The sequence below is a fragment of the Mustelus asterias genome, chromosome 19, assembly GCF_964213995.1.
Source record: "Mustelus asterias chromosome 19, sMusAst1.hap1.1, whole genome shotgun sequence".
Taxonomy (NCBI): Eukaryota; Metazoa; Chordata; class Chondrichthyes; order Carcharhiniformes; family Triakidae; genus Mustelus; species Mustelus asterias.
The window spans coordinates 43,035,429-43,054,628 of NC_135819.1; the positions used below are offsets into that span (position 1 = coordinate 43,035,429).

At 43.4% G+C, this 19,200-nt stretch overlaps 1 protein-coding gene across 6 annotated transcripts in view; it reads left to right on the top strand.

Annotated features, from left to right (window-relative positions):
* The window catches only part of lrrk2 (leucine-rich repeat kinase 2), a 186,927-nt gene that overhangs the window by 82,580 nt on the left and 85,147 nt on the right, over window positions 1-19,200 (top strand). For all 6 annotated transcript variants that reach the window (XM_078235402.1, XM_078235400.1, XM_078235404.1 and 3 more), the window contains one exon: window positions 13,670-13,811. In XM_078235402.1, coding sequence (XP_078091528.1) covers window positions 13,670-13,811 — 142 coding nt within the window. The remainder of the gene's footprint in view (window positions 1-13,669; window positions 13,812-19,200) is intronic.

Below are 19,200 nucleotides of genomic sequence, written 5' to 3' on the forward strand. Positions count from 1 at the left end.
TTCTGTAGGAAGTCCGTAGTTTCGCGACAAAAGCTGGGGGTTCTTTGTACAATGGTTTTCAGGATGCCCTCGACATAGCCGGAGAGGTTCTCGCACAGGTCCACATCATGACTACCATCGGCTCTTCTTCACCACATAGTGTCTAAAATATGATGTCCATAGCTTCAGGGTTACTTCTACAAGTGCTTGTGGTGCGAGTGTTGCCAAGGTTCAGGAGTGCACCTCGCTATTCCTGAGCACAATGCTACGTCAGGCTGCTTGGTGTGTTGGTGACTCCAGAATTGAAACCTATCGTCTGGATTGCACTCAGCTTCTCGGATCTCAGTCATTGAAGCACTTTGTGCACTGCATCCTGAGCCACCTCCATTCATGCCTGCTTTGTCTGACGAGCTGGCCACCTCCTGACGCCCTGCAGAAACAGGACACTCCTCTGGACTGCCACCACCTTTAACAGAATCTCCACGGAAGCATTGGCAAATATGGGGCTGCCCTTCCATAGATGCATGCAATGTTGCGACCCGACTGCATTCTGGTTCATGCAGGCATCTGCAATCATGGCTGCCGAGTGCCTTGTAAATTATGCCTGTCTTGCTTACATCCTGCCTCAGTGTGTCTACGGCCATTAATTGGATGACAGGCACACCAGTGACATATTTAATTGATTAGCTCAAAATACTATCTGGTGTCTCGCAATGATGCTGTAATGGGTCAGGAATCAGAAATAGTCCTGACATCGGGGCCCTGACCCTGGAATGACAACTTAGCCTCGTGTTCCAGTGTATAGTGAGCACCTGCAAATTGTGATTCAGAAAAAATGCTTTTAATTATTAATATGAATTATTTTTAACTGGCACATTGGATGTTAAAACTATCCGGTGGTTACTCAATGCTCTGTTCCAAAATATATGTGTATGTATGGGTGGGGAATGGTTTAAAAATATGAATCATTGGGATCATTTAAGCAAGATTGGCGGCACGGTAGGGCAGTGGTTAGCACTGCTGCTTCACAGCTCCAGGGTCCCGGGTTCGATTCCCGGCTCGGGTCACTGTCTGTGTGGAGTTTGCACATTCTCCTCGTGTCTGCGTGGGTTTCCTCCGGGTGCTCCGGTTTCCTCCCACAGTCCAAAGATATGCGGGTTAGGTTGATTGGCCAGGTTAAAAATTGCCCCTTAGAATCCTAAGATGCGTAGGTTAGAGGGATTGCCATCACTTCAGCTCCATGCCATAAATGCCCAGTATAGTGGTACAATTGCAATCAATTGCAGCACCACCGCACAGAGATGGAGGTGACATTCTCATCGGAGAGATCTCTAAACCATTTAATTCACAATCAGTGCGAATGCTCTTGCTTTACTGCTGATCGGGCCTGGGTGGGATTGTGGTCGGTGCAGACTCGATGGGCCGAATGGCCTCCTTCTGCACTGTAGGGTTTCTATGATGATTCTATGATCTATGAAGATCGCCGAAGATCACATCTGATTTATTGCAACATGATTTACTTGAGCTTGTATGGATAATTTAGCCAAATTTGCAATATTTTGAAATTGATTCGTGGTCATTTATTTACGTGCACGCAATAGTAGAGAAGTTAAAATATTGTAATTGTGGTTCTGTCCTTTTATGATGGATTGGAATAATAGTGTCTCAGCCATTTTTAGGGTTAGTATTGATGCTCACAAGATAACAGATTGGTTCAGAAGAGGAAGGCCCTTAAAACCATCTGATCTCATTGCATCATCCTTTCATTACAATATCCAACTGTTTCTTAAATGAATCCAGTATTCTGGTCTTAATTATCCTTCGTGGCAACTGATTACCCTTCATGAAAATATGTACTTCCTGACATCTGTTTTTTGTTCTAAATTTGCTCTTCATAATCCTCAACAAATGACACCTCATTCTGGTACCTGAACATATATGAAGTGCAGTTTTGGATTTACTTTTTCTGTCCCATCTTAAATCACTTCAATATCAGTTTAAAATTCCTCCTGAGAGGCCTGCTTTCAAGACTGCAGAGCATCAGTTTATCAAATCGACCAACATTATCTTGGATTGTTTTTTACGTAATTTAATGGCAGGTTTTACGAAGCAACATGATGCAAAGATGTGTGGGTTAGGTTAGCTGGTCATGCACAATTGCCTCTTAGTGTCAGGGAGATTAACACGGTAAATCCGTGGGATTTATGGGCATCGGGCCTGGGTGGGATTGTTGTCAGTGCAGGTTCGATGGGCCAAATTCCTCTTTCTGCTCTGTCGGGATTCAATAATTGGACAATAAAATAGCTTTTGCTAGGTTTTGATACTCCAATCAGTATTGTCATCACTCCAAAGTAAGAATAAGGAAAGACCATTTCAAATTTTCCAGCTCATCATCTATTGATCCATGATGACTTTTGAGATCATTTTGTCTCACTCTTCCATCTCCTTGATTTTGAAACTAAGCCTTTATCTCTTTAGGCTTGTTGCCAATATATAACATTATTATTGTGTCTGAGTTCAATTAATACAATCTGTAAGTGAACATGTAAAAACCGTTTGAATATCTAATGAGCTGCAGTGTGACTCCTTGTTTCTTGTTTACTGGTTTGTTAAAGATTATTCCATCAGTTGTTTCTGTAGGCTGTCAGGTTGCGTAATTTTTTTGTGGGGGAGGTGATCTATGTATCAGTTATTTGAAACATAATTCATATCAAAGCATGTTTTTTGGGGATGTGAATTTCAAGTCAGATGGCTCATCAGAGATATTTGACCTTGGAGACTAAAATCAGTAATTTGGTAGCACATCTGTGTTTCTATTTTCAATCCTTTCATGGGATGTGGTTGTCACTGGCATTTGTTGCTCATCTGTAATTGCCCTTGAACTGAGTGGCTTAGGTGGCTTGCTTAACTATTACAGACAACAATGAGTTAGCCACATTGTTGTGGGCTTGGAATCACATGTCGGCCAAACCAGTTAATGGCAGAAATAAAAACAGAAAATGCTGGTTAAACTTAGCAGGTATGTCAGTGGGAGCAAACTGAACAACAAGGGACAGTGGCCATATGGAGAGGGGATGCGGTTTTGTTGGACAAGCTGCGGAACCGAATAACAGAAAACAAAAGGGGGGAGTCAAAATGGAGTGGAAAGTTCACTGGCTAAAGTTGTTGACCTCAATGTTGAGTCCAGTGCCTAATCAAAAGAAGAGGCGTTTTTCCAATTTGTGTTGGGCATCACTGTGTTGAACATTGCAGCAGGCCCATGACAGGCATGTGGGCATAAGAGCAAGATGGTGAATTGAAATGGTGAGCAACCGGAAGGTTGGGGACATGATCGTGAATGTAGCAAAGGTGTTCCGCAAAACAGTCACCCAGTTTAGTCTCTCCCAGTTAATGGCAGATTGTCTCACTAAATGCCAATAATTGATAATAGCTGTGGTGGTCACCAGTACTGAGAGTAGCTTTATATTTCAGATGTGTCAATTGAATTTAAATTCTACCAGCTGCCACAGTGGGATTTGAACCCATGCTCACAGTGCATTAGCCTGGACCTCTGGATTACCACTTCCATGCAGTGACATTACCACTGCACCACCATCTCCCCTAAAGTGGTTAATGGCACGGCTGATGGGAAATGCCAAGTTATTCAACTCCCAGAAAGGAAACTTGAAACAACTACTCTCAACTGTATTTTGCAATTTATAGAGTAGGAGGAGAGGTTTGAAATTCAGAGGTTGATTTCCCTGACTCTTTGTGATAATTTTAATCAAATAAATGTTTATTAATAAATAGAACAAACATCAATAAAGTAAGCTCGATATATACTGAACTAAGACAATGGCTTTACACAATATCACTACTTTAAACGGCTCCAAGCATTCTTAACTACCTTCAGAGCTAACTCTTCCCCAAACTGGTCCACAATATTATCGATTTTAAGATCTATAAAAATACAGTAACTGTTACCACACAGTGCTTTTACATCTCTTGGGGTTGCTTCTGAGGTAAATCAGAAGCTTACTTTTCAAATCAAGCTTCCTTTACTCACTGCTTACTGGGAATAAAACAGCTGTTCCCGCTGTTAGCTAAGATTTAAAAAGCAGCTTCATACATTGCTTTCAGTATCTTCTTAAATGCATTTTTCCCTTCCTCTATCTGACCTAACTTCTTTAGAACTGCGCTCTTCCAGACTTAGTTACCTCCATTTCTTTATTTTAGCTTTTAGAGTTTAAAAACAAAATATACTCACTCTATGCACCATCCTTATGACACCTTCCCTTCACACCTTGCATCTCTTCTTTTGAACCCTTAACAACCTATTCAGATCTATTCGCGCTCTGTCCCCATTGTTGCTAGATTGCCTTAAGTAAACATTTGTTTACAATGTTACTAGGTTTACTAACATGTTAGATGCACCAGCTTCTTTCACACACTCGCTCTAAACCTGCCTTAATTATTTTAACATATTCCCACAGTTTAAAATATATAACCAGAACATTATCAGCAGAATATGTTCTACTTCCTTGGATTTCCCTGATATTTTTATATGTGAAACACACTTTATAGCATGCACGCTGCTTGGAAGGTTTTTATCTCCATTTCCCAGCTTTAGCCCTTTGTGTTCTCTGGGTTGGGCTCATCCACAAGATCATTTGACTCCATTTGCATTAATTTGCGATTGAGATTTTTTTCTGGACCAATGTTAACTGACTTTGTAATTTCTTTCTTCTGGTAGTGTAGCCCTCCTTTTCATAACTACATAAAAGTATAAAAGTTGGGGTCTGATGTTGCAGATGTATAGAATGTTGGTTCGGCCACATTTGGAATACTGCGTCCAGTTCTGGTCGCCACACTACCAGAAGGACGTGGAGGCTTTAGAGAGAGTGCAGAGGAGGTTTACCAGGATGTTGCCTGGTATGGAGGGGCTTAGTTATGAGGAGAGATTGGGTAAACTGGAGTTGTTCTCACTGGAAAGACAGAGGATGAGGGGAGACCTAATAGAGGTGTATAAAATTATGAAAGGCATAGATAGGGTGAACGGTGGGAAGCTTTTCCCCCGGTTGGTGGTGACGTTCACGAGGGGTCATAGGTTCAAGGTGAGGGGGGGGAGGTTTAACATGGATATCAGAAGGACATATTTTACACAGAGGGTGGTGGGGGCCTGGAATGCACTGCCAGGCAAGGTGGTGGAGGTGGGCACACTGGGAACGTTTAAGACTTATCTAGATAGCCACATGAACGGAGTGGGAATGGAGGAATACAAAATCATAGAAATCATAGAAACCCTACAGTGCAGAAGGAGGCCATTCGGCCCATCGAGTCTGCACCAACCACAATCCCACCCAGGCCCTACCCCCACATATTTACCCGCTAATCCCTCTAACCTACGCATCTCAGGGGCAATTTTACCCTGGCCAATCAACCTAACCCGCACATCTTTGGACTGTGGGAGGAAACCGGAGCACCCGGAGGAAACCCACACAAACACGAGGAGAATGTGCAAACTCCACACAGACAGTGACCCGAGCCGGGAATCGAACCCGGGACCCTGGAGCTGTGAAGCAGCAGTGCTAACCACTGTGCTACCGTGCCACAAAAGAATGGTCTAGTTTGGACCAGGGAGCGGCACGGGCTTGGAGGGCCGAAGGGCCTGTTCCTGTGCTGTATTGTTCTTTGTTCTTTGTACTGTCATCACTCTCCTCCTTACTTAATATACCCCACCCCCATCCAGAAAATCTCTCTGACCTTGCAAAGTACCAAAGTGCTATCCAGTCTCTAATGTTCCTCTCCTCCCCATTTAATGTGTTATTCCAAAATCTGAGCCAATTTCTCCTGCAGTTGTAATTTGTTTATTGACAGGTTTCTGTCCCTGTCAAAGCGTCAAAATAGCCCTAACAAGTCATGAACATCGTTCTCTGCTGTACATTAGCCCTCCTTTATCTCTCTAGTGCAGTCAGCCAAACAATCATCCTCAATTGATCAACTGAATGGAACTGCTATGTTTGGTTTCATATTTACTTATTTGATCATAGCCAGTGCAGTTCCAGCAATAACTTCTCTTCTAGTCCCAACACTGATACCTCTGAAGCCATCCAAGGGACTGTCCTTGTCTGCTTGCTGTTCATTATCTACAACTTATCCATTGAGAACATACGTTGATGCACCCATTTCTACCACACCACCACTTCTCTCTGCATGTCAGACTACATACCTAAAACCCAGTCTTTGAAGACTACACATTCCTACATCTAAATATCAGCATGATCATAACCATTGTCTTGGGCCCTTGCCTTAAACTCTGTACTCTCGCCACTGATTCCACTCCTGCGCTGGCCACTGTTTCTTCCGGAGCCAGAATGTTTGCAATTTCAGCCTTGAGTTGATCAGAGCTGTGTGTTCAACTCCCGATCCTCTTCCTTACAAAGGCATCTACTTCTATTAATGTAGCATTGTTTCCTCTCCTCCTGTAGCCCATTTACTGCTGACATCTTCATCCATTTGTCACTTCCAATGCTTTACAGATTGATCCCCAATTTGCCTTGTTGTTAACTGATGTAAAATTGAGATGGTTGCATCAAATCTTACCCAAGTCCTAGCCCTCCAGCATCTTCAATTTGAAATTCGAATGTTTGTGTTGAAATGTTTTCATGACCACATCCTTCCCCACTCCTACAACTCCCTGCATTCCCACCCACATGTACTTCATTCTTTGACGATTGTGCCTTCAGCCCTCCCACACTCTGTCATTCCCTAAATATACCTCGACCTTTTTTTCCCATCTAGTCTTTCTCCTTTCGTTGTTTGCTATATTAGCATGGCATTTTAATTCCAGACTCTTGTCAATTTTGGAATCTTTACTGCATTATCTCAAATGGCGCCAGAGCCCCTTAAAAATGCTGTCTTCTGTTGATTTGCATGTAAATTTGGACTGATGTGAAGTCTCATTTTAAAACTGACCATCTGGAGAGAACACATGGGCATTTTAGTTTAAAATCAATGTTGGGAGAAAGCAGACCGCTGCCTTCTGGCTTCAGTCTCATCACAGGAAAAATATTGACGTGCCTTGGAGCAGAAGTGCCTGCACCCAATCATAATCTGCACAGAGTTTCTTTACTGTGATCAATGATATCTATAGTGGCACTTGGGTCTGTCAAATATGCATCACACTTTACAATTAAGTTGAAGACCTGCAGTTGTAGTAAAAATACACAGCTTTGAACATTGAACAAACACAGTACAGTAGAATTTCAAAGAAGATGCACAGAAACCCTGTGCTTTGAGAATTCAAGATCGAAAAAAAAGAGACAATACGTTATAAACTTGAGATGAATGACAAATTTAAAAGAAACATTCACAGTCAAAGCATTAGTTAGAATTAAAATAACTGCTGTGTGAAATATTTACCCCTAATATGTTTGGGCACAGGAGGTTTATACTATTGTTAACCAAACTATTAATTAATTCTGGTCGGGGTTATGATCAGAAATATTAGTTTATCGGTTTCAGATGCTGACTAAACTGAATTTGAACATATGAACGAGAAATAGGAGTAGCCACTTAGCCCTTTGACCCTGGTCTGCTATTCAATAGTACCATGGCTGATCTGATTGTAACCTCAACCCCACATTCCTGACTACCCCCGATAACTTTTCACCGCATGGACAAGAGTCTGGAATTAAAATGCCATGCTAATATCGCAAACAACTAAAGGAGAAAGACGAGACGGGAAAAAAAGGTAGAGGTATATTTCGGGAATGACAGAGTGTGGGAGGGCTGAAGGCACAATCGTCAAAGAATGAAGTACATGTGGGTGGGAATGCAGGGAGCTGTAGAAGTGGGGAAGGATGTGGTCATGAAAACATTTCAATACAAACACTTGAATTTCAAATTGAAGATGCTGGAGGGCTAGGACTTGGGTAAGATTTGGGTAATCAAGAATCTATCTAGCTCTGCCTTAAAAACATTCAAAGATTCCCCTGCCTTTTGAGGAAGATTTCCAAACATTCACCACCCTCTGAGAGAAAAAAAATCTCTACATCTCTGTCTTAAATGTGAGCAATTCCTTATTTTTAAACAACAATTCTAGATTTTCCCATCCTCCCCACATCCACCTTGTCAAGACCCCCTGGGATCTTGTGTGTTAATCAAGTTGTCTCTAAGTCTTCTAAACTCGAGTGAATATAAGCCAAAACTGTTCAACCTTTCCTCATAAAACAACCTGCCCATTCCAGGCACTAGTCCAGTAAACATTCTCTGAGCTCTTTCCATCACCTTTATACTTTTCTTTAAATAAAGACACAGTACTGTATACAGTACTCCAGATGCGGTCTCCCCAATGTTCTGCATAGCTGAAGCAAACCTTTTGTAATCAATTCCCCTTCAAATCAATAATAACATTGTATTAGCTTTTTTAATTACATGATGCATCTGCATACTAGCCTTTTGTGATTCATGCACAAGGACACCCAGATCCCTCTGAATCTCAGAGCTCTTCGGTCTCTCACCATTTAGATAATTTTCTAATTTATACTTCCTGCAAAAATGGACCATTTCACATTTTCCCATATTATACTTCATTTGCTAGATTTTTGTTCATTCACTTAATCTATGTCCCTTTGTAGCCTCCTTATATCTTCATAATTTACTTTCCTACCTATCTTTGTGTTGTCAGCAAATTTAGCAACCACACCTTTGTTTCCTTCATCCAAGTCGTTTATATAAATTGTGAAAGTTGAGGACCCAGTACCGCTCTCTGCCTTATATTTACTGTGTTTTTTATTCCAAATTCTTATATATTTTATGGTTTCCTCCTTTATTATTCCTATTTGTGGATTCATTCATTTAACATGAATTATGCAATTTGCTGGAGAGATATTCCATTCCTTCTCTGGTATTTGAAGTCCATTAGATCCGTTATGTATATAACTGCCAGTAAAATAGTGATTGAATATGGCCATTGCATTTTAATTTGCTTGCTTAGTATAACCTTTGACTTGTTCTTAGAATATTGATGTGATTATGTATAGTGATCCTTGTACTTGATCAGTTTTAGAGAATGAAATGTTCTTTGCAGCTGACACAGGCAGAGAACATTCAATATTTAGTTACCAAAATTACCAAGTACTTCCATTGGACATGGCATTTATGATTTTATATGTTTGTGTTAACAAAATATTTAATTAAAGTCTGTATATTGGCAGCATTCATTTGAACATTTGTCACTTTATGGAAACAAGTGCTTTAGTTTTCTGACTGGGAGTTCGTTGAATTTCTTTAAATTGGTGAGTTAGAACATAGAACAGTACAGCACAGAACAGGCCCTTCGGCCCACGATGTTGTGCCGAGCTTTATCTGAAACCAAGATCAAGCTATCCCACTCCCTATCATCCTGGTGTGCTCCATGTGCCTATCCAATAACCACTTAAATGTTCCTAAAGTGTCTGACTCCACTATCACTGCAGGCAGTCCATTCCACACCCCAACCACTCTCTGCGTAAAGAACCTACCTCTGATATCCTTCCTGTATCTCCCACCACGAACCCTATAGTTATGCCCCCTTGTAATAGCTCCATCCACCCGAGGAAATAGTCTTTGAACGTTCACTCTATCTATCCCCTTCATCATTTTATAAACCTCTATTAAGTCTCCCCTCAGCCTCCTCCGCTCCAGAGAGAACAGCCCTAGCTCCCTCAACCTTTCCTCATAAGACCTACCCTCCAAACCAGGCAGCATCCTGGTAAATCTCCTCTGCACTCTTTCCAGCGCTTCCACATCCTTCTTATAGTGAGGTGACCAGAACTGCACACAATATTCCAAATGTGGTCTCACCAAGGTCCTGTACAGTTGCAGCATAACCCCATGGCTCTTAAACTCCAACCCCCTGTTAATAAAAGCTAACACACTATAGGCCTTCTTCACAGCTCTATCCACTTGAGTGGCAACCTTTAGAGATCTGTGGATATGAACCCCAAGATCTCTCTGTTCCTCCACAGTCTTCAGAACCCTACCTTTGACCCTGTAATCCACATTTAAATTAGTCCTACCAAAATGAATCACCTCACATTTCTCAGGGTTAAACTCCATTTGCCATTTTTCAGCCCAGCTTTGCATCCTATCTATGTCTCTTTGCAGCCTCCAACAGCCCTCCACCTCATCCACTACTCCACCAATCTTGGTGTCATCAGCAAATTTACTGATCCACCCTTCAGCCCCCTCCTCTAAGTCATTAATAAAAATCACAAAGAGCAGAGGACCAAGCACTGATCCCTGCGGCACTCCGCTAGCAACCTGCCTCCAATCCGAAAATTTTCCATCCACCACCACCCTCTGTTTTCGATCAGACAGCCAGTTACCTATCCAATCGGCCAACTTTCCCTCTATCCCACACCTCCTTACTTTCATCATAAGCCGACCATGGGGGACCTTATCAAACGCCTTACTAAAATCCATGTATATGACATCAACTGCCCTACCTTCATCAACACACTTAGTTACCTCCTCAAAAAGTCTATCAAATTTGTGAGGCACGACTTGCCCTTCACGAATCCGTGCTGACTATCCCGGATTAATCCGCATCTTTCTAAATGGTCGTAAATCCCATCTCTAAGGACCTTTTCCATCAATTTACCAACCACCGAAGTAAGACTAACCGGTCTATAATTACCAGGGTCATTTCTATTCCCTTTCTTAAACAGAGGAACAACATTCGCCATTCTCCTGTCTTCTGGCACCATTCCCGTGGACAGGGAGGACCCAAAGATCAAAGCCAAAGGCTCTGCAATCTCATCCCTTGCCCCCCAAAGAATCCTAGGATACATTTCATCAGGCCCAGGGGACTTATCGACCTTCAGTTTATTCAAAACTGCCAGGACATCCTCCCTCCGAACATCTATTTCCTCCAGCCTATTAGCCTGTAACACCTTCTCTTCCTCAAAAACATGGCCCCTCTCCTTGGTGAACACTGAAGAAAAGTATTCATTCATCACCTCGCCTATCTCTACTGACTCCATACACAAGTTCCCACTACTGTCCTTGACCGGCCCTAACCTCACCCTGGTCATTCTTTTATTCCTCACATAAGAGTAAAAAGCCTTGGGGTTTTCCTTGATCCGACCCGCCAAGGACTTCTCATGCCCCCTCCTAGCTCTCCTAAGCCCCTTTTTCAGCTAATTCCTTGCTAACTTGTAAACCTCAATCGAGCCATCTGAACCTTGTTTCCTCATCCCTCCATAAGCTTCCCTCTTCCTTTTCACAAGACATTCCACCTCTTTCGTGAACCATGGTTCCCTCACTTGGCCATTTCCTCCCTACCTGACAGGGACATACCTATCAAGGACATCCAGTATTTGTTCCTTGAAAAAGTTCCACTTTTCATGAGTGCCTTTCTCTGACAGTTTCTGTTCCCATCTTATGCCCCCTAATTCTTGCCTAATCGCATCATAATTACCTCTCCCCCAATTATAAACCTTGTCCTGCCGTACGGCCCTATCCCTCGTTATTGCAATAACAAAAGACACCGAATTGTGGTCACTATCTCCAAAGTGCTCTCCCACAACCAAATCCATCACTTGGCCCAGTTCATTTCCCAGTACCAAATCCAATGTGGCCTCACCTCTTGTCGGCCTATCCACATATTGTGTCAGGAAACCCTCCTGCACACACTGCACAAAAACTGCCCCATCCGAACTATTTGACCTACAAAGGCTCCAATCGATATTTGGAAAGTTAAAGTCCCCCATGACAACTACCCTGTGACCCCCACACATATCCATAATCTGCTTAGCAATTTCTTCCTCCACATCTCTATTACTATTTGGGGGCCTATAGTAAACTCCTAACAACGTGACCGCTCCTTTCCTATTTCTAACCTCAGCCCATATTACCTCAGTGTGCAGATCCCCCTCGAAGTGCCTTTCCGCAGCCGTTAAACTATCCTTGATTAACAATGCCACTCCTCCACCTCTTTTGCCAGCTTCCCTACACTTAGTGAAACATCTATACCCCGGAACGTCCAACAACCATTCCTGTCCTTGTTCTATCCACGTCTCCGTAATGGCCACAACATCGTAGTCCCAAGTACCAATCCACGCCCCAAGTTCATCTACCTTGTTCCAGATGCTCCTTGCATTGAAGTAGACACACTTCAACCCACCTTCCTGTCTACCGGTACCCACCCTTGACCCTGATACCTTCCCCAATACCTCACCACCCTCACTGACTTCAGGACTACAATTCCTTTTCCCACTCGCCTGACAAATTAGTTTAAACCCCCCTGAAGAGCCGTAACAAATTTCCCTCCTAGGATATTGGTGCCCCTCTGGTTCAGGTGCACCCCGTCCTGTTTGTACAGGTCCCACCTTCCCCAGAATGTGTTCCAATTATCCACGTATCTGAAACCCTCCCTCCTACACCATCCCTGCAACCACATGTTTAACTGCACTCTCTCCCTGTTCCTCAACTCGCTATCACAGTGCTATGAGTTGAACAGCTTGATGCCATCACTTCAGCTCCATGCCATAAATGCCCAGTATAGTGGTACAATTGCAATCAATTGCAGCACCACCGCACAGAGATGGAGGTGACATTCTCATCGGAGAGATCTCTAAACCATTTAATTCACAATCAGTGCGAATGCTCTTGCTTTACTGCTGATCGCAAAATCCATCCCTTTAGTGTCTTATAATACTGGGCCACTGGTGGAACATGACTGCTGAATATTGTGACTGTAGTCACATCTATAGAAAGGAACTGGTGACCAGAGCTAACACTCAATGGGAAACAGGTGCAAGATGTGGAATAGATGATTTGAAACTTTTCTCGTGTTACTGCAGTGAGACACATTGCAAGTATCATATGCATGTCTACTGGAACAATCATTTCTTGCTTTTTGGGACTCATGATATTAGAGCAAAAATAATAGTACATTATTTTCTGGCAGATTGCTTGTAACTTTAATATTAAATTATTTTCTGGCAGATAATTCTCAGACCTCGCCTGCAGCTGGGATTCTCCGGTCCTGCTGAAGAATGGAGATTTGGCTAAGCGCCAAATTCTTTGTTCTCGCTGGCAGCGGAGCGTGTGAGGCTAGAGAATTCCAGCTAAGGTCTTTCGCTTGTAAGAAAATATTTTATGGTTGAGTACCAGTCTAATTGATACCAGAGATGAGGGGTGTAGCTTATGAGGAGAGATTAAACAGATTGGGTCTGTACTCGTTGGAGTTTAGAAGGATGAGGGGTGATCTTATAGAGACATATAAGATAATGAAGGGGCTGGATAGGGTAGAGGTGGAGAGATTCTTTCCACTTAGAAGGGAAACCAGAACTAGAGGGCACAGCCTCAAAATAAGGGGGGGGGCCGGTTCAGAACAGAGTTGAGGGGGAACTTCTTCTCTCAGAGGATAGTGAATCTCTGGAATTCTCTCCCCATTGAAGTGGTGGAGGCTTCCTCGTTGAATATGTTTAAATCACGGGTAGATAGTTTTCTGATCGATAAGGGAATTAGGGGATATGGGGAGCAGGCGGGTAAGTGGAACTGATTCGCTTCAGATCAGCCATGATCTTGTTGAATGGCGGGGCAGGCTCGAAGGGCCAGATGGCCTACTCCTGCTCCTATTTCTTATGTTCTTATGTTCTTAATTCATGCAACCCTTTCATTGTTAAATGTATTGATGTCAATGCCATTGCACTTTTTGCAGTTTATTGGGAATCCAGCTATCCAACACTGTGGCCTTCGATTACTATGCTCCATTGCTGACCATTCAGGTGCACCAGAACTTATGAGACGAGGGGCTTTAGTCACTGTGATCCATACTTTACAAATGCATACTTACAAACGAGGTAAGAAAAATAAATGCCATTGTCAACATTTTTCATCGTCATTTCAAAAAAATACAAACTTTTTTTGCACTTAACCCATGTTGTTTATAAAAATATGTTTCATTGGAAAAAGAAAATTTGTGGTGACACGAACCATGTTTATGCTTTATGGGTAAATAACTTGTTGACTCTCAAGTGAGGCAGAATAAAGAAATATGAGAGCTCCATTTGACAAATTTTGTCCTTGCAATTAGCTACTTTGCCACAAGGGAGGAAAGAAAGCAACAAAAGCTATTATGAAGTATGTGAGGGTGGAAAAGTAGTGCGAGGCCGAACCCAAGAATAGGAGAAGAGTATCTACCTTTAACCACCTTATTGAATGCATTGACATGATTTTCTATGTGAGACATGTAATTGAAATAAAAGTTATTTTTGTTGCTAACCTCCTGTCATAGAAAAAACCTTCCCTTTGGCTTAGGATAATTAAGCATGCAAAAATGTTATCTTTCACATCATACTTTTACATTATCTTAACATATAAATGAAAACAAAACACAACAAGCAAAGGAAACAATGCTATTTTGTCCACCAGGTCAGCTATATAGATTTAATGTTGCTGTTTAAAAAAAAAAGCTAGTACTGTCACTTGAACAGAATTTGTTTTAATATCACAGTGACTTTAAACCTGACCTTAAAACTTGCCGACGCAGGAAGTTTATAAAGAAAGAAGGAAGTTTTAATTTGCACAGTGTCTTTCTTAACTCCTGATGTTCCAAAGAGCTTCACTCCCAGTTAATTAATTTTGACTGTAGCCATTGTTGCTCTGTGGGCAATTGTGGTAGCTAATTTGCACACAGCAAACTCTAGCAAGCAGCACGAGGTAAAAACCTTCAGTAGTTGAAATTGGTTGCGCAATAACTGTTGGTAAAGACACCAGGAAAAACTCCCATGCTCTTTTTTGAATACTGTCATGGAACCTTCAGTTGTGCAGATAAAGATTTGTTTTGTGCAGCAATCATGGGGAGAGGCTAAATCCATAATCTTCTGTTGAGGCAAGAGTGGTCTTCTAGGGTAAGAAGGTAAGAATTCTGTGCATCAGCTCCAAGGATTGTGGTATTTCAAATGAGTAGTAGGCTAACTGTAGGGAAAGAAGGGGATTAGGAGAGAAATAGTGGTGGGGGATGCGATGGTTCGAGGCATGGACAGGCGGTTCTGCGGGCGCGAACGAGACTCCAGGATAGTAGTCTGCCTCCCTGGTGCCGGGGTATTGGATGTCTCCGAGAGGGTAGGAAGCATATTAGAAAGGGAAGGTAATCAAACAGATGTAATTGTACACGTTGGTGAAAATGACGCAGGTAGAAAGAGCAGGGGGGTCATACGAGAGCAATTCAGGGAGATTGGTGCTGGGCAAAAAAATAAGGCCTCTCGGGTAGCAATCTCTGGACTGCTCCCAGTGCCTAGTGCTAGTGAGGCCAGGAACAGGGAGATTCTACAATTGAAAACATGGCTAAAGGACTGGTGCAAGAGGGAGGGTTTCAAATTCATAGATTATTGGGAAGTCTTCATGAGAGGATGGCACCTGTACGGAAAGGATGGGTTACATCTTAACTGGAAGGGCACAAATATCCTGGCTGGGAGTTTTGCTGGAGTGTTTCGGCAGGGTTTAAACTAGTGTGGCAGGGGGGTGAGGATCAAAACAGTCGGTCAGTAAGTACTGAAGCTGGGGTCGAGCTGGGGGCCAGGGCAAGGCTAGCTAAGAAGAAGAGCATTCTGGAGCAGGATGTCCTGAGTGGGCCTGGAGGTCTGGAGTGCATCTGCTTCAATGCGAGGAGCGTAACGGGTAAGACAGACGAACTTATGGCCTTAATGCTTATGCGGAATTTGGATGTGGTTGCGGTGACGGAAACATGGTTAAAAGAAGGACAGGACTGGCAGCTGAATATTCCGGGGTATAAGTGTTTTAGGCGAGACAGAGGAGGGGCTAAAAAAGGTGGGGGAGTAGCGGTATTAGTTAGGGAGCATATTACAGCAGTGCAGAGGGTGGACAATTTAGAGGGGTCATGTAATGAGTCGCTGTGGGTGGAGCTCAGAAACAGGAAATGTGCAATCACTATGCTGGGGGTATACTACAGGCCACCCAACAGCCCACGGGAATTGGAGGAACGGATATGTCAGAAGATTCTGGATATGTGCAGAAAAAATTGGGTTGTTGGAGTGGGAGACTTCAATTTCCCTGGTATAGACTGGAAAGTGCTTTGGGCTGGGGTTTGGACGGGGAGGAATTTGTAAAATGCGTACTGGAAGGTTCTTTGGAACAGTATGTAGATAGCCCAACTAGAGAGGGGGCTATACTGGATCTAGCTCTGGGAAATGAGCCCGGTCAGGTCGTCAAAGTTTCGGTAGGGGAACATGTGGCAAATAGTGACCACAACTCTGTTAACTTTAGGATAGTATGGACAAGGACAAGTGTTGTCCTAAGGGTAGGGTGCTAAATTGGGAGAAGGCTAACTATAGCCGGATTAGGCAGGAATTGGTGGTCGTTGATTGGGAGAGGCTGTTCGGGGATAAGTCTACATCTGGCATGTTCTTTTAAGGAACAGTTGATAGGCTGCAGGACAGGCATGTGCCTGTAAAAAGGAAGGATAGGAAAGGTAGGATTCAAGAGCCGTGGATAACCAGGGAAATTGAGGATCTGATCAAAAAGAAAAGAGGTGTACGTTAGGTCCAGGCAACTGAAAACAGATGGAGCTCTGGAGGAATACAGAGAGAGCAGGAAAGAACTCAAACGGGGAGTTAGAAGGGCAAAAAGAGGTCACGAAATGTTCTTGGCAGACAGGATTAAGGAGAATCCTAAGGCATTTTATTCATATGTTAGGAACAAAAGAGTTGTCAGGGAAAAAGTCGGACCTCTCGGGGACAAAGGAGGGGAATTATGCTTAGAATCCAAGGGAATAGGGGAGATCCTAAATGAATACTTTGCATTCGTATTCACAAAGGAGAGGGACTTGTTGACTGGGAGTGTCTCAGAGGGAGGTGTTGACCCGTTAGAGAGAATCTCCATTACAAGGGAGGAAGTGTTAGGTTTTTTAGGGAACATTAAAACTGACAAATCCCCAGGGCCTGATGGCAGCTATCCTAGACTGCTCAGGGAGACAAGTGATGTAATTGCTGGGCCTCTGACTGAAATCTTTGTCTCTTCATTGGACACAGGTGAGGTCCCTGAGGATTGGAGGATAGCGAATGTGGTACCGTTATTTAAGAAGGGTAGTGGGGATAACCCGGGAAATTATAGGCCAGTGAGCTTGACGTGCATGGTAGGGAAGTTGTTGGAGAGGATTCTTCGAGACAGGATGTATGTGCATTTAGAACGGAACAATCTCATTCGTGACAGACAGCATGGTTTTGTAAGAGGGAGGTCGTGCCTTACAAATTTGGTGGAGTTTTTTGAGGAAGTGACAAAAACGGTTGACGAAGGAAGGGCCGTGGATGTCGTCTATATGGATTTCAGTAAGGCATTTGACAAAGTCCCACATGGCAGGTTGGTTAAGAAGGTTAAGGCTCATGGGATACAAGGAGAAGTGGCTAGATGGGTAGAAAACTGGCTTGGCCACAGGAGACAGAGGGTAGCAGTCGAAGGGTCTTTTTCCGGCTGGAGGTCTGTGACCAGTGGTGTTCCGCAGGGCTCTGTACTGGGACCTCTGCTATTTGTGATATATATAAATGATTTGGAAGAAGGTGTAACTGGTGTTATCAGCAAGTTTGCGGATGACACGAAGATGGCTGGACTTGCGGATAGCGATGAACATTGTCGGACAATACAGCAGGATATAGATAGGCTGGAAAATTGGGTGGAGAAATGGCAGATGGAATTTAATCCAGATAAATGTGAAGTGATGCATTTTGGAAGAACTAATGTAGGGGGGAGTTATACAATCAATGGCAGAGCCATCAAGAGTACAGAAACACAGAGGGACCTCGGTGTGCAAGTCCACAAATTCTTGAAGGTGGCAGCACAGGTGGAGAAGGTGGTGAAGAAGGCATATGGTATGCTTGCCTTTATAGGACGGGGTATAGAGTATAAAAGCTGGAGTCTGATGTTGCAGCTGTATAGAACGCTGGTTAGGCCACATTTGGAGTACTGCGTCCAGTTCTGGTCACCGCACTGCCAGAAGGACGTGGAGGTTTTAGAGAGAGTGCAGAGAAGGTTTACCAGGATGTTGCCTGGTATGGAGGGTCTTAGCTATGAGGAGAGATTGGGTAAACTGGGCTTGTTCTCCCTGGAAAGACAGAGAATGAGGGGAGACCTAATAGAGGTGTACAAGATTATGGAGGGTATAGATAGGGTGAACAGTGGGAAGCTTTTTCCCAGTCGGAGGTGACGATCACGTGGGGCCACGGGCTCAAGGTGAGAGGGGCGAGGTATAACTCAGATATCAGAGGGACGTATTTTACACAGGGAGTGGTGGGGGCCTGGAATGCGCTGCCAAGTAGGGTGGTGGAGGCAGATACGCTGGCATCGTTTAAGACTTACCTGAATAGTCACATGAGCAGTCTGGGAATGGAGGGATACAAACGAATGGTCTAGTTGGACCAATGAGCGGCACAGGCTTGGAGGGCAAGGGCCTGTTTCCTGTGCTGTACTGTTCTTTGTACCACATTATGTTCATACATTTATATTTGTTCTTGGGATGTGCGCAATGTTGATAACATTATAGAATCATAGAATTACTACAATGCAGAAAGAGACCATTCGGCCCACCAAATCTGCACCAACTCTCTGAAAGAACATTTCACTCAGGATCTTCCTTCCACCCTACCCCCATAACCCTGTGCATTTACTGTTGCTAATCCACCTAACCTGCGCATTTTTGGATTGTGGGAGAAAACCAAAGCACCCTGAGAGAACCCATGCGGACACTGGGAGAACATGTAAACTCCACACAGTCTCCCAAGACTGGAATCGAACCTGGGTCCCTGCTGCTGTGAGGCAGCAATGCCAACCACTGTGCCACCATGCCAACCCACCATGTTCATGCCTGCTTGCCCTGAAGAAGTGGTAGTGGGTGTTTTTCTTGAACTGTTGCATTCCTTGTACTAAAATTGCTTCCACAATGTGGTACTGAGCAGGAAATTCCAGGATTTTGCCTCGCAAGGTGAGGGTACTGCAGCTGGTATAGGCACAAGTCAGGGTAGTGTGTGACTTGGACATGATGGTATACCAATAATCTACCTGCCTTTGACCTTTTTTAGAGGATGTGAGGCTGCGAGATTCTAGGGAGATTGCCGAACTGATGCATAACCATTCCATCATGAGATGAAGCCAGAACTGAAAATAGCTGATTTTGGAGTTTTCTGTACACAGAGTTGCTCCAGTGTGACAACAGAAGAGAATATAGGGAATAACTATTGC